At 33.5% G+C, this 26,627-nt stretch overlaps 1 protein-coding gene across 2 annotated transcripts in view; it reads right to left on the bottom strand.

Moving 5' to 3' along the window:
- Nucleotides 1-26,627, bottom strand: part of LOC145678805 (guanine nucleotide-binding protein G(q) subunit alpha-like) — a 70,174-nt gene that overhangs the window by 7,779 nt on the left and 35,768 nt on the right. For both annotated transcript variants that reach the window (XR_014130438.1, XM_081749323.1), the window contains exons 4-8: nt 25,022-25,176; nt 14,960-15,088; nt 11,618-11,747; nt 6,980-7,133; nt 210-314 (exon numbers count right to left, since the gene is read on the bottom strand). Coding sequence is in view for 1 of the 2 variants with exons in the window: in XM_081749323.1 (XP_081605449.1) it covers nt 210-314; nt 6,980-7,133; nt 11,618-11,747; nt 14,960-15,088; nt 25,022-25,176 (673 nt within the window). In the remaining variant the exon portion in view is untranslated. The remainder of the gene's footprint in view (nt 1-209; nt 315-6,979; nt 7,134-11,617; nt 11,748-14,959; nt 15,089-25,021; nt 25,177-26,627) is intronic.

Here is a 26,627-nt window from a genome sequence, read left to right on the forward strand (position 1 = left end):
TGCTTCTAGCGGTGACAGATGTACCCCTACCAGTGACACAAATAATCCAAAAATTTACACACTTACAATTTATAAACAATAATTATGTTACGACAAATATGAACGAGACCCCAATAACTTAGAATGTAAAAATAATTCTTGCTTTCAACTGAAATATATGTACTGGTACCTCATAAGAAAACAAACAATAAATAAAAAAATAGTTTTACCTGTAGCACATGTGTAATGAGCGTAGGTGCATCTGTTTTCTTTGTTTCGGTTAACAAACATTCCTAAAATGAACTCTCTGGCTGCAACAGCGTCATTTTTCGGACCTGCAAGGAACATTAAATAAGCTTCTTGTAGTTGTAGTATGTAAGCATGCAAGAATTTTGACAGAATTTTACAGAGAAAATGTGCTTTTGTTTTTTAGGTTATTAATTAACAAAATTTAAGATATTTTCATGCAGAAATATATACAGCACCGCTATCATGAACATTATTAATACTATATGATTAAAAAATATGTGTTACATTGCATAATAAAAAGAGCTAAAGTTATTTAGCCTGAAAGAAATTAGGTTGTCGGAGCAATATGTTCAAAGATACTATCCCTTCATTTAATTAACAAAAAACTCCCTAGTCAGTAACGAAATGCATATTGGGATCACTTGATTCTAGAGCAAAAGTGTTACATCTTTTGCATATATTCAGGGCCAGCCCTTTGACGCCTCGTACAATGGCATTATTTGCCGCCCTCTCTTTCTCCAGAAAGAACAAATCTTAAAAGCCACCCGACTTATAGATTTTAAGTCTGGTACCCCATCATGAACAACGAAGGGAAAGGAAAGTGCACTCGCACTCAGAAAGACCCAAACACTACAAATACAATATCGTCGTGTCTTTTTTCGCTTTAAATAACAATCTATTATGTTAGTGAAAGATAAAGCAAACACACCTGCAGAGGAAAGATGGTAATTCTTTTTATAGAATTCAATATCGAGCTTCAATCTCGATATATCAGTTTGCAATTCCAGTGCAACTAGCTCTTATATCTTTATTTGTTGATTTTCCTTTTACATCTCTAAAAAAGACTAGTTTTCACCTTCAATGATAAGAAAATTTTTGGTGACAAAGACAAGACTAGTTTTCATATCAAAACTGTGATAACTAACTAAATGGAACAGATGTTCGCTAGTGTTCGAGAATTGAGTTGTTTGACAAAAATCAAACAATTCATGCTGGGATTTGTTTGACCATTTGCTTTAGCATTGACCATGTGACCTTAAACTAATGCGACTTAAACATGAGTTATGAATGTAGTATTCAAATAGAAGGTTACCTTAGTAAATTTAATTATCATCGTCATGAAGTCTGTTCCCAACAAGAAATATTTATTTTAAATACTTTAATATAGTTATGACAGATTTTGCCACTCTGTGCAAATGTACGTGTTGCACGCTTGGTAGAGCCGGCTCTGCATATATCACTATATTTATTTCAACAATAAGTATGAATTACAAAATAGATTATAGGGGATTCCAGAACATCTAAGCCTGTGATGAACAACGACATACTTTCTCTCATTAACTTAATCTATTCATTATTCCACTATCATTCACTTGCGCGGATTCAAAGATATTATTATATTTCATTTTTAACAATTATTATTATCAAATTATTTTATTCCATTTGTAGAAACTTCAAGTGGCTTGTAAACTTGAATTCTCAATATTTTTATGATTGAGTTGGTCATGTCAGAGCGACCAACGAAATGTTTGTATGCCTATAATTTAATGTCATCATCATATTGAGTTTTAAGAAGTAGATCTACTGATTTTACACTTTTCTCTGATCACTATCATGCTCATAATACCCAATACATAATGAAACATTTATCGCGTTGTTGGTTTTTCGAAGGCATTTGACATTAATGATTATGATGTACTCAAAATGTTACAATCTTAACCATAAGAGAAATTGCTAACAAGTGGATTGAACTTTTTAAATAATAATAATAATAATAATAATAATAATAATAATAATAATAATAATAATAATAATAATAATAATAATAATAATAATAATAATAATAATAATAATAATATCATCATATTAAGTGGTCGAAATTAGGAAGGAAATCAACGAAAAATACCCATTGATAGTTTCTTCCAAAAGTACAATGGAAACTAGTGTACTACAAGGATTAGTGCTTGGTCTACTACATTTCTTTATTTGTATTAATGATTCAGCACACGCTGTTTCTCCTGACAATGTATTCCATTTATTGATAACATCAACATTATTGTTAATATTAATTTTATAGAAAATCACAAAGTTTTGAGAATAACAAACATTGCATTCAATAAATTAGTTAACTGACCAAATATCGATGTTTTTTTTAAAATGATAAAACAACTCTCCAAAGCCTTTGTTATCCTCTTTAAAATAAATAAATGCCTTACGTAATACTAAATGGCAAGATAATAAATAAACTTTCCAACTCAATGAAATTTCATGATGTTAAAATGGGCAGTAACCTAGAGTGGAATGAGTATATTTCATAATTTAACAAAACGTTAAGTTGTATTTATTTTGCTCTTACAGGATTCCTACTGGTCGGTGAAGTCAGGGAAAACGGTACAGGTCAAGAAAGCTCAGGCAAAAAGACTGGAAATCAGGGAAACTTAGGAAAATTTTATAAAAGATATTTTCCTAACATTAATTGTACTCCAATTTCAGTTTAACCAACCATTATTGATCACAGTATAAAACGTTGCTAAGATTTTTATGGGTGGTAAGTGGAATGTACGTATGAGCAATTGATTATTATTTGTCTCTATAGAATAAATGTTCTCATATATAAATATTCACTGTTATATATTCCTTATTTATATGTCAACGTCATCCGACACCTGTCATGAAAGTCAGGGAATTTCCTGCCACTGATCAGGAAAGGTCAGGGAGAAGTGAGGGAAAAAGATTTCTCCAGATGAGTAGAAACTCTGTCTTAGGATGTTCAGAGGTAGTGTCAAAGCATAAGCTACGTTTCCAGTCTTATGCTTAAAGTTGCAATCATTAATAAGTTGTGGTATTTATAATTTTCAGAGTATGCACTATTGTTACAAAATAATTAAGACTTATTCAACAACTGGTGATACTTTCATACAGTGGCGCCGATTTTTCAATAGTTTTTTGGGGGGAGTGGGGTGGAAGTTCCGTCGTCAGATATCCAAGCAAAAATCAAATAAAAATATACAAGCCCTAAAGAAGGCGAGCTCCTTCGGCGCTCAAGTTTCCACGAATATGATTCAAATTATCTTTCAATTAAAGAGCCGTTTTGGGGCAATATACTACATATTTACTTTATTTATTTTCCGAACAATAGTTTAGTTAGTTATTCAAAATCATACTCGTACGTGCTTTTACAGAATGTAGAACGAAAGTGAGCCAACTGAAAAGGTTGAAAATCAAAAATAATGATAATGTTTATTTCCGTGTCATGAAGAGCCTGATGGCAAAAATACAGCATCTTATGAGATGAAAATAAACACATATTGCATACAATGTAATCTATCTACTGAAACAATAAAAGTAATGATAAAATAGTATCGGATTAAATAATAACTCCTTCTCAAATTAATACCAAATAGTTTCACTCTTAAAATAGACACATCGTCAAAAATACCACAAATAGGCCTAACATTTGTCGAACTTTAAAAATTTGTGCTTCTGTACTGATAAATATAAATTAAACTAAATTTTAATAAATGGCCATTCATCTTAAAATTATAGATTTTGAATTTAAAGGAACCAATATTGTTCCATTTCTCGTATTATACATTGGTACCCTTATATCTATATTATGCAAGCAATATTTACTATGGTATCTATTGTCTACTATTTTCTTAATAAAATATGTTCATTAAGTTTTCTCCTGTCACTAAATGCCTGTAATCCCCAAAATTGATTCCAGAACCCACACTTACGTGAGTAGTAATCTCTATTCATTTTACGGCATTGCAGCCTAATAAAACATTTTTGGACTAACTCAATTTTGTTTGCAAATGTTTCAAATAACTATTCAAAATAACTACGCCAAACTTTAGTCTTGATCTTGCAATTATCTTATATAAATACATGTATGAGCTGGCATTTTAAAACTCAGGCCATTCTTTGAAAACGAACCTATTATTCTTCTAGTCCCTTGGACTATATCATTATTATATCCAAATATAATGTTGGACTAGATCAATATTAAATAATAAAATAATAACGAACATTAAGCAATGTCGATGACAATGAAGGTTTAAACATACAGTGAAAGCAATAATACATTATTATGTTTAAAAAGTCAAAGGTTATTATTGATGTTAAAAGAAACTATATAGATGTTGAGAATTTAATGTGTTAAATGCATCTCTGAAAGATAATAATGGAATAACTAGTGAAATGATCGTCAGGAAAGTAAATAAAATAAATACATCACAAACTAATAAAAAATGTTGATTTGTTACCAAATAAATTAATTAATGGTTATGTTTGGATGTCAAGCAAAGGTAACTGCAAGCTGGGAATTCGAATATATTCTGTTCATCTTGTAATGATAAAATTACTCTGCTTGTTGTGAGCAAAAACCACTTAATTTTTGCGAATATTAATATCACCATAATTCCAATACGTTACAAGACAATAACCTATATATTATTATCTAGAACTTCTTCTTCTTCTTCTTCTTGGGGGCGTGGTGGTTCAGTGGTAGAACATTCACCTCCGGTGCTTGGGGTCCCTGGTTCGATCCCAGCTCGCGCCGTGTGGACTTTATGGTGGACAAACACCGTGCTCGGGGGGTTTCTCGGGATTCTGCCGTTTTCTCTCACATTCTTCGTTCCACCATTTCATTCATTTCTAATAATCACCGTCTCCTTTAGCCTAACTGGCATAACCATGGGACGTAAAACTTAAAGATTTCATTTCATTTTTTCTTTTTTTCTTCTTTTTTGCTTTTCAAACAAACAAACAAAAAAAAAAAAACATACAGCATGAACTGTACAGGAATTTACAAGAAGTTGGCCAGTTCTTTAAAACGAATAGCATTTGCGAGAGTTGATTTGCGAGAGTTGATACGGGAAATCAGGCTTAACAGAAATATAATGACTCAAACAACTTTCACCATATTGCACTCTCATCCGACGGTAAATTTCGATTGGTTTCAACCCTTCAGCTAACAGAAATCTAATGACACTCCGCTGCTCCACGTTAGTGCAACCTGGAAGGTGCCGCCATCTTGTTTCAATATTTCCAGCATCCTGTTTGTGATGCAGGCGTGCCAGGCCCAGTTCTAGGACACCACCGAAATATAACAAAGAGGCACAAACTTTGCCGAAATTTTGTGTTTTGTATACAACTTTTCCGGTTATTTATTGAATGGACCTAGTAAAAATAAAATCTTATATCAGCAAATACTTATTATTACTATCCCATGTTGCAATTTCGGCAGTATATCATTACTTTAATAAAACTTTATTAGGGCAATGCAAATGGGACCTAAAACATTGTAATATGTTATTATACGTATGTACGTACGATTATTCCACACGATACCTCGAACGAAAGCGATTTTTTTTTTTTTGTAATAGACAGCTATAGCGATTAATATGGCCGAGTTCGTTAACGGAGTGAATCTGTTAATATCTTCACGGGTAACGGCAACTTTAACGATAGCTATCCCTGTCTATTTTTTTTTTTTTTTTGAAACAAATATAGTAGAAGTTACAAATCGAAAGCAAACATCCTCCAGCGGTTGACTTTTACCGGCCATATTTGAAACTTCTAATTCCTGATTCTTTTTTGTTGCCTACCAAAGTATATTATTATTAATCTGTTAGTTTATATATAGGGCATTATTCTGCATGTCAAAATAAACCAAAACATATATATCGACGGTACAATGCAGCTTTCTCGTATCTCAAAAACAAAACACTACTTTACAGAAGAAAGAAAAGTTTGAGAAAGTTAAAGATTAGTTGAAAGTCAGCGATTTTTCTGATGAAGAAACCAATTACGATAACAAACTGACCTCTCCATAAAAAGAAGTCGACGACTTCTAACGAATTTCCAACTTTTTCAAACGTTCTAGTTCTTCTATTGTCAAGTTGTATATTTTTGAGATACGAGGTAGCTGCATTGTACCGTCGATATATTTGTGTACCTTTTGGCTCCTCGTCTGGAGACATGAATTGCACTATGTGGCAACATCGCAGATAAAGAACCACAGATTAGATCTACCAATCCATCAAATAATTACATCAATTCTTGCCAGATGACAGTTAAAGTCAATAGACGTTAAGGCTAACACCACTTATTACCTTAACAATCGATATAACTGATGGATTTGTAGAGCAATTCTAATGGTTCCAAGTTAATATGCGATGTTGCCACATAATGAAATTTTGAATCCCCATAGCGGCTGAAGAAGGCCCCGGAGGGCATTTTCGCTTTATTTTGACCTGTAGAATAGTGCTCTGTGGTCCGTGGGTGCTATTTTTAGAACAGCCGGTGCTATTTTTAGAACAGAGAGTTAGTACGTCGAATGGCTTATGATCGAACCATAGAAGAGTAGGTAGGTAGTTTTATTTCGTAAATGTACCTGTAGGAGGCAGAAGCTTATTTGGTAAGTGTCATTGTATTGAATTGCATGGGAATGGTCAACCTTCTTTCCCAGTTTACTCGAAAGTTAGAAAATATGACATACCATTATGTTCGCCGGAGCCGCTCATATTCATTAACCAATGAATTTCCTCAAAATAATACGAAACTTGCTTTCTGTAAATGACCATTCACTTGTTTGTATTTTATTATGGTCCAGTGTTGCTGTACAGGTACAATTTGTGCATGCTAGTCTATCTTATGTTTTAAAGCACGAAATAACAAACTGGATTCAATATTTGCAGAGAGCATTTGCAAGCAGGTTGTTGTTAATAGTTGTTGTTTCACGTACCTGTGTATGCTGAGAAATAATCTCCAAGATTTGAGTACATAATCTTCTCTTCCAGCAAATCCTTTTTATTCATGAATAGAATTATTGACGACTGCTTAAACCATTCACATGAGCGAATTGTCTTGTATAGTGCCATACTTTCTTCGAGTCTATTCTGTGAAAATAATAATAAGTATAAAGAGAATAATACTTCCTTTTATGCATGAAATTGGTATGTGTATACTGTATAATGCAATATTTGAAAAATAAAGATAAGGAAATTCAATTATAGAATAATTCAATTAAAAAAAAAAAACTTGCATCCAACTTAAACGGATTCAAAATGAATCGAGAAAAACCTAACAGTTTCACAAAAATATATTCTCATTCCATCCAATATTCTTGCAGGACAAAGGTTTTAGGTATAACGATAAGTGACGATCTCTCATGGTCTGCTGATATCACTTTAATCAAGTACCTAAGTGACGTATGTTTTGCCTTATATAAACTTCACGGTATAAGTCGAGAGAAGCACTTCTTAGCTTTTTACTACGTCAAGATTAATTCACTAATTAGCTTCAGAATAATGCATTAGGGAATTGTTGAAAATAGTTTGAGCACTTCCCGATTGCAAAAGAAAGCGATTAGAATAATTTTTGGATTACTCACAGTCATCATGTAAAAAAAAAAAAAAAAAAAAAAAAAAAAAATAGAAGCAAAAATTTTAACACTTCCCAACTTATACATTTATAAATCTATTCTTTTTACAGTGAAAAACAGGTATCTTTGTATCTTTAACAAACATGTTCATAGCCATAATACAAGACAAGGCAGTGATATATTTGTGACGCATTAAAAATATGCTAATATAAAGCAAAACTGTTTATATGAATGGTGTTAGGTTGTATAATAAACTTCCTATGTACTTAAAGAATATGACCAATGTTACCGTTTTTCGTAAGAGGTTCTTTAAAATACTTCTGTAAAGTGCTATTATGCCCTTAAGGAAAATTTAAATGATTCACTAACTGAAGAACTGGTAAAAGATAATTACTCCTCAGTACATGGCAGGTGTGTATTAATGGTTTCCCAATTAAAAATGCTCATGTTTATGTAATATATATATCTCCTATTTTATGGTTTTGCATTTTAGTAAGATACCTCGGTGCAATATTGTGTATACCTTCTGCCACCTCATAATATTTTGTTATGTAAATTAATGACAACTGTAATGCTTACATGAGAATTTTCTCTTGTTTTGTAAGCTAATGAAACAGGCAAATAAATGCAATGAAATGAAATTGCGTTTCTACCTTCGTAGTTTTGCAGATAAGAAGATAGTCTCATCAATGAGAGTATCAGATGCACTTGAACAAAATTTTTCTCCATATTCTTTTATATTTATACGGTAGTACTAAATGCGTTGTAAATTTTTAATGTAAATGCTTGAGACTAGTTTATGAGTGACCAACCCGCAGTACACTATGTGAAATTTTCTATATGAAGTTTTGAATCTGCCACTAAATAACATTTGAACTATAGTTTCCTTTATTTGAATCTGCCATCATAATAAAGAAGAAGAAAATATAGCATCTATTGTTTGTCTAAGACAAAGACAAGTAGTATTGTGTTAGATAGTAACATTTTTTTTTTCATTCATTTTGTTGGAGTAGTTCTATTTAGTTACTTGGAAACAAAAATTACATTGCGAATTTGGACTAGCTATTAGTCATGTGTGCCTTGAGTTATCCATCCCTGCTCAAGTTCAGTACTAGGACGATGATAATTAATACTTTTGTGACCAAAGTATATACTTATTTATTGAAATTAGAATAAACTGTAACAGTTTCAATAACTTAACGTTATCTTCATCAGACGTTAACTAGCAGAAATATCTTCATAACATTAAATTAATGTTGTATAATTTTAATTGTTTCATTTTATTATTTAAAATATTAAATATGTAACAAACAGGTTTTGTTATAACTTACTGTTTCATTTTAAATTTTTAGTATAACTGCTTTTTTATATAATCATTATTATTTTCACTTCTTTCTTTTATTATTATTATTTCAATAAATTATTCCAAATATTAGTTAGTTTTGAAGTTTCCTCTCCATTCAATGTTATATCATATAATTTTATTTTTATTGTTTCTCTTAATAATTTTTCATACCATCGACTTTTATCCTTCCATTCTTTCTAAAAATTCATCCCATAATTCATGTATTTGAAGTCCGTTTGCCAGTTCATTAATTTTTCTCTTAATCCAAAATTTAAAATTATAAAAGGAAACAAAATTATACAACAATATTAATTTAATGTTATGAAGATATTTCTGATAGTTAACGTCTGATGATGATAACGTTAAGTTATTGAAACTGTTACGACTTATTTTTATTTTAATAAATAACTATATACTCTGGTCAGAAAAATATTACAGTTCCAAAGTCAAGATGGATGAAGTTACATGTAGGTCGACGATAAACAAAGGTTATATTGTGCTCTTCTTACAATGTATTTTCATTGATATAGGGAGAATTTAGCTCTGTATGTTATTAAAAAGTACCCCTCTAGTAGTACTGTCCGGTTTTTGAAAAAAAGTGAAATTTCATAAAACCGAAATGTCGGTTTTGAAAACCGCTTTTGCGGTTTCAGTTTTGAAAACCACAGCGGTTTTCCGAAACCCGCAAATGTTTAAAACCGAAACCCACAATTGTCACAAAAAATTGACAGCGGTAATATCAAGTAACGACGATAAAACAGCAAAGAATTTTTCCCCACTTCGGCTCACAGTTGCCAGATGGAGGGAAATTTCCCTCGGCGTAGGGAAAAAATGCTCAAAATTTGCAGAGGAGAAAAAAGGTATTTTTTTCTTAAAATGTCTTAAAGTGTAGGGAAATTCTTGTTGAGTATACTTTTACGATTGGCAGAATTAAAAAAATAAGTTGCAATTTCTCACAAAGAGGCACGGCTATCGTTATTGGGAAGTAAAAAGATACAGAATAAAACATGATAGGTGTTTCCTTAATTGCAAGTGTATAAACTAACGTATAAACTATTGCAGGTGTCTGGGACTTGCGATAAGAAACCAGTCAACACATGCAAAAACACAACATTCACATTTATCGGAGTAGCAACAAATCAACAATAATATTGTGTATTGCGGTCTAGATTTTCTTTCTTTCTTTCTTTTCTTTTTTTCTTTTTTCTTTTTTCTTTTTTCTTTTTCTTTTTTTTTTTTTTTTGAAGAAAGAGAGGTGGTGCTTTTTTGTTAACAAAAGAAAGAGTGGCAGTACTATTTAAAAACAAGGTGAAAGAGTAATGATAATATAAAAGATCTCAGTCTAAGTGGATGAGATTTCAAATTGAATTTCATGAGTTGCATGTGTAATGATCTTAAATAGGGATTTACCTTATTGTTTATTTAGCTTAGTGTTGCCATATTACCCGATTTTAGCGGGTACCACCAGATTTTCAGGTTCTATATTCGTTCCCCACTTAAACATATCTTAATCACGCAAAAAACACCAGCTCTTTGGGATTGGAGAAAAATCTAAAACGACTTAGTTGAGAAAGTGTTGGTATATTCAACGTAAACCGCTACCTCTGGCAATCTCAATCGCGATTGAGTTAAATTTGGACTCGCACTCAGGCTCAAGCTGTGGGCTATCTGAGCAGTGCGCGTGTGCAGGATCATTTGCTAATAAGAGATCTGCTCTAATGCACAATGGTTTTCTTTGTGTAGTTCATGTGTTTTTAATGTAATGTATTGGAGGTTCTATACGAATGAATATTCGTTTGTAGATGTTGTGACAAACATACTTGAATTATTCATGCCTTCATAAGCTACAAGAATGCCGAATGACAATTTCAAGTGTAACTTTAAAAATTCTTATAGAAGCAAATTTACGTTTGTTAGCCAGGGCAGAACTCAGTTTGAAGCAAAATATACTTTCTGGAAAAGTCAGTTTCGTTTGAAAAGTAGGCTGCAGGGAAGCAAACTGGACCCAACCTGATTTTTATATATTTTGTAAATTTGACCACGAGGAACACGAATCTGAAGGAATTTTGACATTAGAATTTCGGAACTCGAGATATTCGATCATAAAGTGACCACGGAAGCAAACTAGACCACGAGGAACACGAATCTGAACGAATTTTAACATTCCAAACTTAGGAACTCAATATATTCGAACATAAAGTGACCACGGAAGCAAAAAGGAGCCCATTTGATTTTTATATATATTGTAAACTAGACCAAAATGAGCAATAATCTGAAGGAATTTTGACATCCCGACTTCCCGAACTCGAGACACTAGAACTTATACAGTAGTTTTATATAGTATGTATAAAGTATATAGTATGTTTCGGTTTTAAAAACCGTATTTGCGGTTTCGCTTGTGAAAACCGGTTTTCTCAAAAAACGAAAACCGCAAATGTCACAAAAATTCGACAGCACTATTCTCTACTCTAGCCCATTTGTTCTAGGCAAGAAACCATGTCCAGGGTGAATACACACTTCTGTTGTCCCCCGTACTTTGGGACCTTAGAAAACATTAGGAATCTCTAATCCACCATGTGACCACCATATTATAACACACATTCTTATAAAAGTGTGATTATTTTTCTGTAATCCTAGAACTTGTAGTTACTTACGACACCATCCTTTTCAATGAGATATTGATCGTATTCACTGACAGCAGCGAGGAAAATAACAGAAGTAACTCTCTCGAAGCAATGAATCCATTTTCTTCGTTCCGTTCGCTGGCCACCAACGTCCACAATCCTATAACATAGAAAATGCAACCATTATGTTTTTTTAAAATAAAAAAGAATACAAATGCTAATATTCAGCGTTTTGTAGAAGACAATACATGGGATAAGCTTTATTCGCTTACCTTGTAAGGATAAAAATGAAATGTTTGCCGTCGTCTTCCGTCAAAGAGCCGTCATTTCCAACATTTTAATTGTTTCTAGGAAAATGTAATGCAATATATTCGAAAAGAAAGTGAATTTTATGGGAAACACCGCACAGTCTAGAGAATTTTTCATATGTTCTACTTTTTAAAAAAAAGCACTGTATAAGGCTCTTAAAACTTTAGATCAGAGTTTCTCAACTTGGGGGTCTCAAAGATAAGCGGAGAGATAAATATAATTAGAATCTAATACTGAAAAATATGTTTAAATATTATTTTGAATTTTGTTCTGATAGGCATATTTTTATTTTTATACATACTGTAAAGAACAACCAAAAATAGGTCTACTAAACATTTTTAATTGGTGCAGAGTTGTTTAAAAATCAATTTAAATGAAAGAGGTACGATATGAAATTAGTGAGAACTGCATATTGAAATATTACAAAAATACAAATGCAATTAAATCAACATATTGAAACACAATTAAAATTGAAGGCTAATGAAGATACCTGAGCATGGTGTGATTTCACTAGAGCGGCAATGTCCGGTTCAATCTTCTTGACGCATATTATCAAGTTATTTAAAATACTCAATAACTTCTTTTTAACAACTGTTCAAGTTTTTTAAAACAAAAATTAGAAATCGCTTTATTTTCTTATCATATGACCCAACATTATGAAGTTATGAAGTTTTAAAATCTTCAGACGGCCTCCATTTTGAAACAGTATGACGGATCGGATTCGATATTTGTAATATGAGTAAACTGACCAAATTTGGTTTTAATCCAATCGCTTTTAGGGAAGTTACTGTATCCACTATATACAAGAAATGGACTCTACTATTATAGAAATAGATGGATATCGTAAGATCTCTGCAATAGGTATATTAAAAATCCCACACAAGCTTACAAACCAGAAATTATAAGGGGGTCCTGGCAAGAGGATGTGATAAAATGGGGATCGTGATAGGAATTAGATTGAGAACTACTGTTTTAGATAATTTTATCTCCTGTAAGTGGACAACGTTATCAGGAACTTCATCCTATCAAATTATACAGTTTTACATAAATAGTTTTCTTTCCAGAAATTATTTCATTTATGTTGCATTGCAGAATTGGAAAGGAAGAGTAGAATTATACAATGTTATCAGCGTTTAATGGGAAAAATTGTCCAATCATGTGACATACCAATCGAATGATCTCATTAAGCTGAACAGAATGACATAGGGGAATGTAAAACCTTATGCGTAGTTTTCGAGAAAAAAATTGTTTGTAAACGTTACCATTGATGCTATATAAGGACTATGTTTCCTATTAAGGTAAAACTGATTTTACAATATATCATTATCAAGCTCTTTGTTATGACACTAGCAAGACGGTAATTCACAGTATTATTAATTAGATATAGCCCTGAATTATCTCTTACTTTGATTTTTGTTTAATTAAATTAACGTTCAAAGAAGATGCAGGTATCAGTTGATACTAGATTACATCAATATAAACAAAAGATATGTTTGAGCTTCAATTCCCACGCGTAGTTTTCTACAAAATCTAGAAAAAAAAACAAACTAATTTTCAAGGCCCCAAAAATTATACATTCATTGCTAATATTAATTGGCAGTTTATGTTCCATTAGCAAATGTTGTTTATTTATGCATTATATATGAAAAATGAATAGAGTGTTAACTAAAGGATTGTGTTAATTGTTGTTTGATTTCTTCTAATTTTGACTTGTGTTAATTGTTGTTTGTTTTCTCCTAATTTTGACTTGTGTTAATTGTTGTTTGTTTTCTCCTAACTCTGACTTGTGTCAATAATTGTTTGTTTTATCCCAACTTTGACTTGTGTTAATTGTTGTTTGTTTTCTCCTAACTTTGACTTATGTTAATTATTGTTTATTTTCTCCTAACTTTGACTTGGTATTAATTGTTGTTTGTTTTCTCCTAACTGACTTGTGTTAATTGTTGTTTGGTTTCTCCTAACTTTGACTTGTGTTAATTGTTGTTTGTTTTCTCCTAACTTTGACTTCTTGTGTTAATTGTTGTTTGTTTTCTCCTAACTTGGACTTCTTATGTTAATTGTTGTTTGTTTTTTCGTAACTTTGACTTGTGTTAATTGTTGTTTGTTTTCTCGTAACTTTGATTTGTATTAATTGTTGTTTGTTTTCTCCTAATTGTTAATTATTTTTTTGGTTTTTCGTAACTTTGACTTGTGTTAGTTGTTGTTTGTTTTCTCGTAACTTTGACTTGTGTTAATTGTTGTTTGTTTTCTCCTAACTTTGACTTGGTGTTAATTGTTGTTTGTTTTCTCCTAATTTCGGCACTCATATTCCCAACAATGACACAGTTATAAACATACTACTTGTAACAGGTGCTTTTTATACATGTATTGTAAGTGCCAACATACAAGAAAAATATGAAGTCAATAAATGAACGTAGGTCTAGTAAAGTAACTTGGATGAATGAAAAACGGGTTGTATATATAGGTAACCAGCTTCGATAGTATGGGTCTGTAATTCAGCTCTTGGAAGCGAAGAAGTGAGATGGAGAACATTATACAATGAGTGTTGAGCTAACGTGATAGTCTGTTCAAAAGCCAACTATAGCGGATTCAAGCCTCGGTAATAGTTCAAATCCTATATTAAGTGTAGGCCCGTTCCTTCATGACCTCGGTGTTGCATATAGACGCCAATATAAATTAAAATCAATCCCAATTAACCAATCAATTAAAAGTAATTCCTCTGAAAATTAACTGCAATTAATTTCAATTTGTGTTTTGCAATTAATATTAATTACAATTGATTTCAATCAAAATTTGCAATTAAAAGTTAAGTCAATTATTAATACAATTAAAAGTTAAGTCAGTTATTAATACAATGAAATATTTCTTAGGAATGGAACTTGAAGAAAACACGATGGCAGCATCAACACGAAACAAACTAAATTGATAGATAAAAATATATGAATTTTGGAATGACTAACTGCAAGACCACCCCCCCCAAAAAAAAATCAAGGTCGTGTACAGCCAATAGTTTACATTCTATGTATTCATTAATCTTAATTATTTTAATATTGTAATATTTACCTAAAATGGACTTTCTCCAGAGAAAGATCATATTCAACAATGCCAGTCGTAGGATTTCGCGCGTGAAGAATATCTTGATTTGATGGAAGGTAACTTCCTTCTGCTATCCTGTCGATTTCGTTGATGAAGCTGAAATCAAGGATAAATATATTAACTAGATGCTATTTTATAGATATTTTTGTACAATAATAAAAATAAAAATAACTAAATTCTTAAAACAATGGAGAAATCGTTAATGATAAATTTAAGATGAAATTCTTAAATTAGGCAACTTCATCAAGGTATTTTGAGAATTTGAAAATTAAAAATTCTTTGCAGAAAAATAGCATTTTTGACTACATTACACTTGAACTTCCGGGTATCTGAATGGATAGTACGATGAGATTCGGTATACACGGTTCTGTATTCAGTTTTCAACAAGAATTCATGCACTATAACATTCTGCATGTTTCTCAGTGTGGTAGTCTTTTTTTTTAATCCAAAAATCAAACAATAAAAACAATAAAAAAAATCTTTTTCAACATGGAATATTTATTCTCTAGTTATTTCTAGTCGTTTTGTAGAACAAAATATTTAATAAAAACTGAAGCTTTCCTGGTGTTGTGATGAATATAATTGTCGTCAAGCACTCAGCAAGTGAATTCTACGTATATACGTATATAAAAATGAAAGTTACAATGTTTGTGACGTAATAACTCTTGAATCAGCGGCGTAACTAAGGGCTTGGGGGCCACCCCGCAGACTAAGTGGAGTGGGGCCCCTTCACTACGTCCTACCTCACGATTTGGCCTATGGTGGCTTGCCCACCCCGCAATGTGGGGTCTGCGGGGTCCTTATTTACGCCCCTGTCTTGAACCACACAACTGATCTCGAACAAATTTTCAACATAGATGAGGATCGCGCCTGGGAGCTTTCATTAATTTAATTTGACAGTGCAACTTAGGAAGGGGGGAGGGGAGAGGGACATATAATGATCGAAAATGACCGATATTAGTGGAATCCATAGTTTTCGGGGTTGCTGATATGAGCAATGGCACTTCCGATGCAATTTAAAATCCAAACTTAGCCCACAATAGTAACATTTAATTTTTATTTATATAGATTTCTTATTATTTTCTGATTTTTCATTATATTTTCTTTGTTGCTATCGACTGGAGAGTGCTTCAGTAATAGTCAAAAGTTACGGACTAATGGAACATATTAGTAATTTTTATTTTAACTCAGTGAAGTGGGTATTTGACGCTAGTACACTTTATAAACTGAGAATGGGTAATAGTCAGACTATCGGTATTGAATCTATTCTTTGCTAACTACAGTTTCTCTATGGGCAGTTTCTCTATGCGTAATCATCTTAGATGACATCCTGTTTGCATATGCCTGTTATTCTTTCTTCTGTACATCATAGAATCGTTAGTTGAAGCAAAATTTAACATCTTATGTTGATGTGTTTTCGTTTCTAGCACTAAAGGAATATCTTGCAAACGCTCAGCAGGAATTTTGTACTTTGTCTTTAAATTGCGTCGGAACACCGTGACCTAGTGGTTACAGCATTGGATTTATGTCAGCTTGGTCCCAGGTTCGATTCCCGCCGGTGGTTCCCAATTTTCGGCGTCCACCCAGGGTCGTGAGGCAAACTGGGAAGTCAACGTGAAAATGTGACGGCCACTAGATCTGGAAATCTCCTGATGTATCTGTTAGGAACAGAGCGTCTCACGTGCTCGCAGCTAGATTGGACGTAGTGCAGCTGGTCGCTAACAGTTGGCGCTGGAGCAGGCTTAGGCTCACAAATGAGCCGTTACGCCAAATGGTTTTAATTGAGTAATGAACAGTCAAAGTTACTACAAAATTTGGTTAGTACCAGAAATGGAATTTTCCGGTTAACATGTAAGTGACGGATTGGATTATTATTATTATTATTATTATTATTATTATTATTATTATTATTATTATTATTATTATTATTATTATTATTATTACTTAAAGAACTAATAGCATGCATACTGACTAATATTGAACTTGATCTGATTTAAGCACCCGTATTCTCAACTTGTCCATTACGTTTCAGCGACTGTTTGACGTCTTCGTCAGACGTCTCTTTTTAAAGATATTTTCATCTTTAAGTTACTTTTTCTAATGGAGATCCTTTATGTGTGCAGATAAACGTAGGCACTCTATATACAGAAATGAAGAAATTAGTGATATTTTGGGAAGCAGTCAAGCAGAATGAAATGAAATCTCAGTTTAACGTCCCACGATTATGCCCTTTAGGCTAAGGAGAACGATGATTAAAGCAAGTGAATGATGATGGAAAAATTGATGGAATGACCATGTGGAAGGAAACGGGAGTACCCCGAGAAAAACCCACAGACACGATGTTGTCCATCACAAACTTACTTGACCGGGGATCGAACCAGGGGTCCCACGCACGAGAGGTAAGGGCTCTACCACTGAGCCACCGTGCCCCCTACTAACAAAAGGGCCCCCATTACTTACATCATAGGGGGCTACACAACACGAAGCACCGTTGTTATATGTATTTTATTTTATTTATGGTTTTTCGTATATTTTGGAAATATACATTCAACTTTTCCCCTTAATTTTCGGGGTCTCCAAGTGAGGGGGCCCTAAGCTATAGCTCGTTTAGCTTATAGCCTACGTAAATCCGACACTGCTGCTACATACTGTCTAATTGTTTCTTGGTGATAGGTAACGATAAGAGAAAACACTTTAGTTTATTTTCATATATTCCATAGGAAACGCGTAAAGTATTGCTTTCATAATATGTGTCGAATTTGATAAGCTAAACACGTATTTTCTAATATATATTAGAAAATACGTGTTTAGCTTATCAAATTCGACACATATTATGAAAGCAATACTTTACTACGCGTTTATAAATGTCTGATTAGTGTATGTATTTAAAAAAAAAATCTATTAAGAAAACATTTACCAAATTGAGTAAACAACATAATACTGCATCAAAAATAGCTATTTATCATTTTCAATCTTATCAACGGCAAAAATAGTAGCAAATCATGACATGAAGATTCATCTCCATTATTTGATGTTAAAAACACGTGCAAGCATGTTATCAATTATACTGTGATACGGTACTTGCTGTTGCTATAATGCTATTGATACTAAAAAAACAAGAAATTTTCCACTGAAATTGCATTTTAAGTTTGTTTATTAAATTGGCAATCTGCCATAAGTTTGTTTTCTCAAGTTACTGTGCAATATATTAAAAAGAACAGAAGCAAGGTGTCGTCTACGTAACGTTTAAAAATATTAAGGATGTTTCATTTGACAGCTTATTTTAAGTTTTTAAAATGGAAAAGAAAACAGATAAAATTAGAGTTTTCAATATAACTTCGTGGTACTTGCTAAATATCAATCTAAAACTAGAGATACAGAGAGCATTGTAGAAGTGCAAAAACTTTTTTCTTTTTCTTTGTTTTCTAATTGCAGATTTTCAATGCTTTATTTTTTTTTACCAATTCCGCAATATTTCATAAAAGTAATATTTTTTAAAACGATGTTTTCACTGGACATAATTTTTAAATCGGCGGGTGGGTATGAATTAATTCCCTCATTATTATCAATTTCAGTTCCATGTTGCACGGACTGTAGAAAGCCTGATAGTAGCTACATATAAATCATATTTGATCAAAATCTAATGCATAACTTTTACAAGAGCTATCACAGGACATATTTCCTAAGTCCCAGCGTAGGGAAAGGAAATAAATACGGCATTTTATGCTCACCAGACGCTAGGTGTCACGGTAACCAAGGGCGCCCATGTTGTGGTTTCCAAGGGGGGGTAAGTATAAGCGACATTTCAAATGTGGTCTCAAATTTTGCGGTAACTATTCTAAAATATCTATTGGGTTTTCGATCTTCCGAAGCACAATTTCCTCTAAAGGGGGGCGAGCGCCTGACCTTACCCCCCCTGATGGGCGCCCTTGGTTGCAACATTATCACATCAGTATGTTTTTGCGCTATTGCGAAGTAGGGATGGCCGCGTCACTCTCTATGTGCACCAAAGAAGAACAGATTCTGCCATTAGGTTTTTGTGGTCTTAAGGTGTACAAGGAGCGAAAATTCATAGAAAACTGTCAGTACAATACGGGGACAATGTGTTGCCATAGCGAAATGTTTACCAGTGGATTGAACAGCTCAAAAATGATCGAACAGAGTAAAGGATAAGGAAACAGCAAGGCGTCCAGCTATAGCAACAACTGATGGCATTACTGAACGAGTCCGTGTCTTGATTCTGAATAACAAACGAATGACTGTTGATGAAGTAACAACCCATATACAGTCCAGTCATGGTTCTGCAAATGTATCATGCATAACAGGCTCAACTTTCACAAAGTCTGTGCGAGATGGGTTCCGAAAAATCTCGATGAAGAGTATAAGCGAAACTGTGTGAGAATCTGTCAGTATCTACTGGGCCGTTATGCTAACAAATTTAAAGCGTTTCTCAGGCAAATCATCATTGGAAATGAAACACGGAATGATCACTTTGAACCAGAGAGAAAACTCCAGATTATAGAATGGAAACACCCCGGATCTCCCGTCAAGAAGAAATTCGTGAGTTAACTTTCTGTAGGAAAACTGATGCAGTGTTTTAGGATCCACAAGAGCCAATCGTGGAACATTACCTGGAAAATGGGTCAACAATAAACAGTAAAAAGTACAGTGATATGCTGATAAGCAAGTTGAAGCCTGCAATTCGTAATAAATACAGAGATCGATTGTCGGAACGCGTTCTTGTGTTGCATGACAATGCGTGTCCACATACCGAAGCCTACATCACTCAAACTCTTCAGACGCTACGTTTTCAGGTATTGGAGTATCCTGCATACTGTTCCGATCTCGCCTCGTCGGATTACCTGTTTGGTTCACTTAAAAATGCCTTCAGAGGCCGTCGATTCAGCTGAGATCAACAGGTGAAGGAAGTGGTGCATTCGTGGCTTGCTGCACAACCAAAAAACTTTATTTTTCAGAGGGTATCTAAAAGCTTGTGCAATAGTAAACCAGGTGCATTGAAAAGCAGAATGACTATGTAGAAAACATATTATGAATAAAAACATTACACTCTTGTGGTAATAAATAATAAAAAATGATCGCAGATCTTATTGACTTATCCTCGTGTATTGTGCCGTGCCGTGGAAAATTAGTGCCCGGGGCGAGAGTATACGACGGCACCCCAAACATACATTTCGAGTAATTTTTCCTATCTTTTTTTCCTTTTTTCTGCCAAATTTTGCGCCTCCCTTACTTTGGCGCCCGGGGCCGTCGCCCTGCTCGCCCTCCCCAAGGCACGGCAGAACACTAAAATCTCTATTCAATTAAGCTAATAATAATAATGATAATAATAATAATAATAATAATAATATTTCCTTCACGCAAATAAATGGAATATAAATCAAAGATTATGATGGTATTAGAAATCCGTTTATGTTTCTTGAGTGATCTTCTAAGAACTTCAAAAAATGAAGAGAATTTCTATATCGTAATTTTTGTACATTTCTCACACTACAGAATTCCAGCTACAGATAAGATGTTAGAACAAATAAGATTTTAATCCCCTGTTGACCGATTAAAAATCGTTAGAAGAAGAGATAAGATATTGTTCTTGTTTTTTCTTTTTTTAAACCCCGAATCTCGATCAAGGCTTAGAAACAAACTTAAACAAATTAGACGGGTACGAATATTGTATTTCCTTTTCTTCACATGTGGGTTTTATTACTAAAGCAGAGTAGATTTTAACGATAATTCTGCTATAGCTGTTTAATATGATTGCTTTGTAAAGGAATAACGTCGATAAGGGATTTGACATAAGAAAATATAATCATCTGAATCCGGCGTAGATAACGCTTTATCTAAGGGTAAGCGGACATCCCATGGTTGATGATTGCTCACCACAGATATGAAAGACCAACAGTAAACTTAATTCCAAATAAACTTTCCGTTTTCTCACTAGCGGCGATTTGCACATTCCCTACTTATTCAGTGGCGAAGTATGTTTTTTTCTTTTTTTCATTTACTTTAAGCCTTGTTAGACCTTTGTTATTCTTTCTATTTTTCCTTTACGAATGTAGTAAACTTAAAAAATATAATGAACAATTGCTAATTGACTCAGAAATCTAACCTGAAACCATATACAGAGAGTACCAAGTTATGTAAATTTATACTTACGTAAGAAATTTCCGATATTAGTGAAATTTACAGAACGGTATTTACATCTGAAATAAGAAGTAATATTAAATTTTTAACCTTTATATACCAGACAGGGATTTGAACACAATCGTAGACTTTCATATTGGGGGTTCTGGTGATCTCCCTGATTATCATAGTGTAATAACTGATGCCTCGTTGGAAAGCTTATGGAACACTGATTCCAACGAGGTAACACTTGTGTAACTCCCTTCCTATTCGTAGTAGAAGAAGAAGAAAAAACAAGAAATCCTAAAAATATGAAGAAAAAAAATAGAATTTGGGACTCCCTGGTAACCCTTACACTCACTGTACGCTGACAAAATTAAACTGATGTGTAGGCAATACACTTCTGACACTAATATAAAAATGGTAGGCTAGCCATTGCTGTGTTACAAAGCGAGATAAAAATTCAAAACAAAATTCCTATAAAAACGCCCTGTATATATATCATTGCAGACCTTTACGTTTTCCGTTCTGGTGACCTCCCTAATTATCACAGAGTCATGATTCATACATCGTTGGAAAGCTTATGGATCACAGATTTCAACGAGGTAACATTTGTGTGCAATTCCCGTCCTTTTCATAGAAAAAGAAACCTGAAGGACCCGTCCTGAAATTAAAAATTTACGTCAAAAAACTGAGACTCAAAAGCTTGGCCAAATTAGCACCTCTCCTTCCCCCCATATAAGCAACAAGTACTTTTGCTGGATATTAGCGTGTAGTGAACTACTTCATTGCTTCACATACCAATTTTTATGACTGTACCCCCCAAAAACTTGATGCAAAAAAAAAAAAAAACCACCAACTTTGCCCTCCATCCTGACCGTGGTACCTCCTACATACCCCCCGCATGCATACCGGCGACAAATTTCATTCTTCAGAAACACAATGATACCAAAATTGTCTTCCTAGCTTGATTACGGGCTGAACTGTTAAGATTTAAAGTCTTGACGCAGCAGTTTGGTCTTTCAGCGTTTAGTGAGTGAGACATGAACAAACTAGTTGATAAGCTAATGTTGAAGTGTTATTAATTAGTTAATTTTGTTACATCGATGTTATAAAAAATATAAAGTTCTATATATTATTTTATAAAGCATATTATAAATAATGTTTTTTTTTTTTTTAATTTAACGTCCCATGTATATGCGCTTTAGACTAAATGAGACGGACAAAGGATATTACTTAATTGAGTTTTTGCATTGAGGTATTATTAAACAGTATCGTTTTCGATTTTTCGACGTATCTTCTCATACGTGTTTGACACAAATCTAGATTATGGTAAAAATTCGACGTAGTCAACAAGCCTGGAACGATCTATTTACGGGAACTATTTATGTCAAAAAAAAATCTTCAAGATTAAATTCGTACCCTGGCTTTTAATTCCAATTCGAAAGGGAAAATATTAATTCTCCTCTTGTGTTCGTAAAATACGGGGAGAGCCAGAAAGTTATTATTCTACCCTCACTATGATATAATGAGCTATATTCTACAATTTGGATCGCAGACACGTTCTTCTCTGCATATTTACCTCTTATTGTCTTACATTTCTCACTTAAATGGATCAGTCCATTAATACGATCTGAATAACAGTTTGCAGAGTAGTGAAGTTTCCACCTCACTAATGACCTCATAATCCGCAAAATGTTTCTGCATACTTGGGAAGAGGAAGTAATCATACGAATCCAGATCGGGTAAATGTGGTGAGTGAGGCAAAAAGTTGTAGCCATATTAGCGCACAAAAATGAATGTTTCTGTTGCTCGGTGTGTGCGCTGGCGCATTATCCGTATGCAACAACACATATTTCGAAAGCAAATCCTGTCTCTGTAATTTGATAGCCCCCCGTAGCTTTTGCAGCAGGTTCTTGTAGTTGCTGGATGAATATTGCACTTTAGGCTCACATTTACCGTAAAGCAATAAATGTTCGATTTTTATTACCAAGCTTGAGTCTGCACCCGTTGAGGGAGTAACGATCTTCTATTGGGACATTTTCTAAACTTATGCGATCACATTTGAATTCTCTATTTCAGCGTTTCGCCATGTCCTAAGATAGGTATTACACATCATAATGCACTGCCGTTTTGTCATGTATCGTTTGTGCCGATTTCTCTTGAAGCTGGAAGAATATAATCACAGTTCGGTATTCGATTTTGTCGAACATGCTGCCGTCCACCTAGCAACAGAAGATTGAATGTTTTTAAATGATTTTTTGCTTGATAAATACCATGATCTAAGATTTATACCCAGAGTGATTAATAAATTTTTTGTTAAAATAAAAGTGTTTTACAAAGCGTGTTTAGTGCTACCAATCATTGTTGATGGTTATGTAGTCCGAAACCTGTACGTGAGATGGTACCGTGATAATAGGTTAACGGGAAATAGTTTTCATTCACTAGAAAGTATATAACTGTCTCATTTGTGCTAAAGGTAGTTATACGATTGAAATTTCATTCTCCTCGAACATGGTATTGTTAATGTTACCCTTTAGATCCAATCCAAGAGGTATATCCTAGTAATTCTAGTAGTAGTGGTAGGATCAGTGGTGTTATTCAGCCGGTTCTCATCGGTTCGCTAGAACCGGTTGTTAAAATATTTCGAGTTCACAGAACCGTTTGTTATGCCCAGACAATAGTAAATTTTACCCAGCAACAGTAAATTTTAGTTTAACTATCTTTGTCTTTAGAAATTTTTAACTGTTACAGCTACAGGGTTAAACATAAGGGGCCGTATTCAGAGAGAATTCGTTAATCAAGTGTTAGTCACAGACTAGTTAGTGCAATACTAGCTCTTTACTAAGGAATGTGTACTTCTTGGTATTTATTCTACTTTGAATACTAGTAAAACGTTTATTTGGGTATAATTAACTAATATAACCTCAATGCATCGGATGAGAAAAAGAAATGTGGCAACTACGGAAAAGATGTACGCATGCGTAGTCTGTAAACATGAAAATACATGAAATACGAAATACGAAATGTGTCGCACAAGCTAAACCGTGGCTAAAGGGTACACTCCGCTCTAGATTAATTAGTCACATGTGATTAACTTCGTCAACTACTACGTCCTAATCAGAGACTCTGAATACACTTTTGATCCGTTAGTCAAACTCGTAGTAGGTCATTAATCAGACTTCAAAACGACTCTGCAGAAGAACGCATAAGCGTTTGTTTCTTAATCTGAAATGATCAGATATCCAGAATTAGAACTGAATTATATGAGCGTAGTGGTGAAGATTATTTATATTTGAAACGAGTACATACCATTATCAATAATTGTTGATCCATTGCTGGATTAAGGTCTTACCAATACTTTTCGACACCTGGATAGTTCGTTGCCAAGATATTTGCAGTTCTACCTATTTTCGTCACACCACCTTGTAATATTAGAATGCTGTGTAGGTTACTACTTGTCACTTATGGTATCCAGTAAAAAACTTGGCTTTTGTCTACGTTGTATGGTTTGCTTCCTAAGAGTGTGGCGGTAGTGTAATACTACTAGTTGACAAAAATGAAATGAAATTTTTGAGGTTTACGTCCCACGATTATGCCGGCTAGGCTAAAGGAGACGGTGATTATGAGAAATGAATGAAATGGTAGAATGAAGAAAATGGGAGGAAACGGGAGAACCGTGAGGAAACCCACGCACACGGTGTTTGTCCACCACAAAGTTTAGAAATAGCAATAATAATAATAATAATAATAATAATAATAATAATAATAATAATAATAATAATAATAATAATAATAATAATAATAATAATAATAATAATAATAATAATGAAAAGATGATATGCCTATTATTGTTTCTGCAGAACTCTAACTCACATACATAACACTTACTATTTTGCCGAGTCCATGAGGTGAAACTCTCCTCGTCTAACATAGCATTGTTGAACTCCCTGGTCCTTCCATAAACATTTCACTGTTGACACAAAACTACTGTCCATAGGTCCTTCTGGATGGTAATTTATCCTTTGGACTAATTCTGCATTCTCCTAGAAACGCAAACAAGTATTAATTGGTAACTGTATTAACTATAACTGCACGATGTCTTGGAAGGTTATCAGACGTCTTCTTTCACAGGTCATCTTTATCGTGATATAGAAAATCATTTGAATATTTAGCACCAAATTTTCAGGAACGAATAGTTGTAGTTTTCAGAGCATCAATCAATTTGTACTAATATTGTTTCAGAAATAGAAACAATATTTTAGATTGTATTTATCTAAATAGTTTGAATCATTGAATGTTTCAAAATCGGAAAATTTCCAGCCGGTTTGTAACGTAGTCATAAAGTCCCAATTAATACAAAGAAAAATATGAATATTCATTCCTGGATTTTGAAAGTATTGTATTAACGATACCGAAAAATCAGTTTCTCGTTTTTGAAACCGAAACACTAGTTTCGGTTCTTGAAACTGAAAAGCCAGTTTCTGTTTTGAAACGGAAAAAAACTGTTTCGAATTTCAATACAGAAAATGTCATGAACTGTGGACAGCAATAATGTTGATCCTGGGTATTTGAAAGTATCCACTTTGTCGAAAGTAATATTTGATATTTTAACATATTCATATATATATGATTTATATAGTAGTAGTTCATAAATGAAATATCATGCAGCAGTGTTTACTCGCATATCAACTTTAAAACTTTGAAGAAATATAAAGTTTTTATGTAAAGTTTCTTTTATATGTATTCTTTTATACAAAAAACATGTGTAATGCATGTTTTTGCATAGTGAAAGCCGCACACACACTCATACGCACTGGTAATTCTAATTTCCGATGTGTATTACGTAAGTGCAAATTGACGTAAGTCGCGTATTAATACCGTAATTAGTAATTCATTAGACGTAATTATTGTAATCAGTTTTCCGATCGCAGAAAATAATCTTTCGTTGATTTTGATATATCTTTATTGGTTTATTTGATGCTTAACGTGTCTTTCAGCACCGAAGTTACATGAGACGTGAGCCTAAAGATAAACTACACGAGCTTTTGCTGGAAATAGAACCCGGACTTCGCATGTTGAGGACACGTACTTTAACCATTAAGCCACAAGAGAACTCAGCAAGTCTTTATAATAAGAACACAATGCATTTACTTATTGGTTAATACGTTTGTACCATGTATTTCCCTCTAAATCTTGTTCTAAATATAAGGTTGTGGCCCCACGTAGCGTAGTAGCTAACGCTCTCGTCTTTGGTGCGAGGTGTCCCGAGTTCGATTCCCAGTGGGAACACTCACTCGAAAAAGTGTAAAAGCTTTTTCAGGGCAGCCATCTTGAGTGAGGTTTTTCTGGTTTTTTTCCATTTCCACCAGGCAAATTCTGGGATGGTATCTAACATATAGTCCCCAGGCCACTTCTTTCCTTCCCTTTCTTCGGATAGTGTGATCCGCAAGGGATGTCATCAGTCATACGTGATGGGCTACCATGTCCATAGATG

Source organism: Thermobia domestica, chromosome 2 (assembly GCF_964235325.1).
Source record: "Thermobia domestica chromosome 2, izTheDome1.hap1.1, whole genome shotgun sequence".
In the NCBI taxonomy this organism is placed as follows: Eukaryota; Metazoa; Arthropoda; class Insecta; order Zygentoma; family Lepismatidae; genus Thermobia; species Thermobia domestica.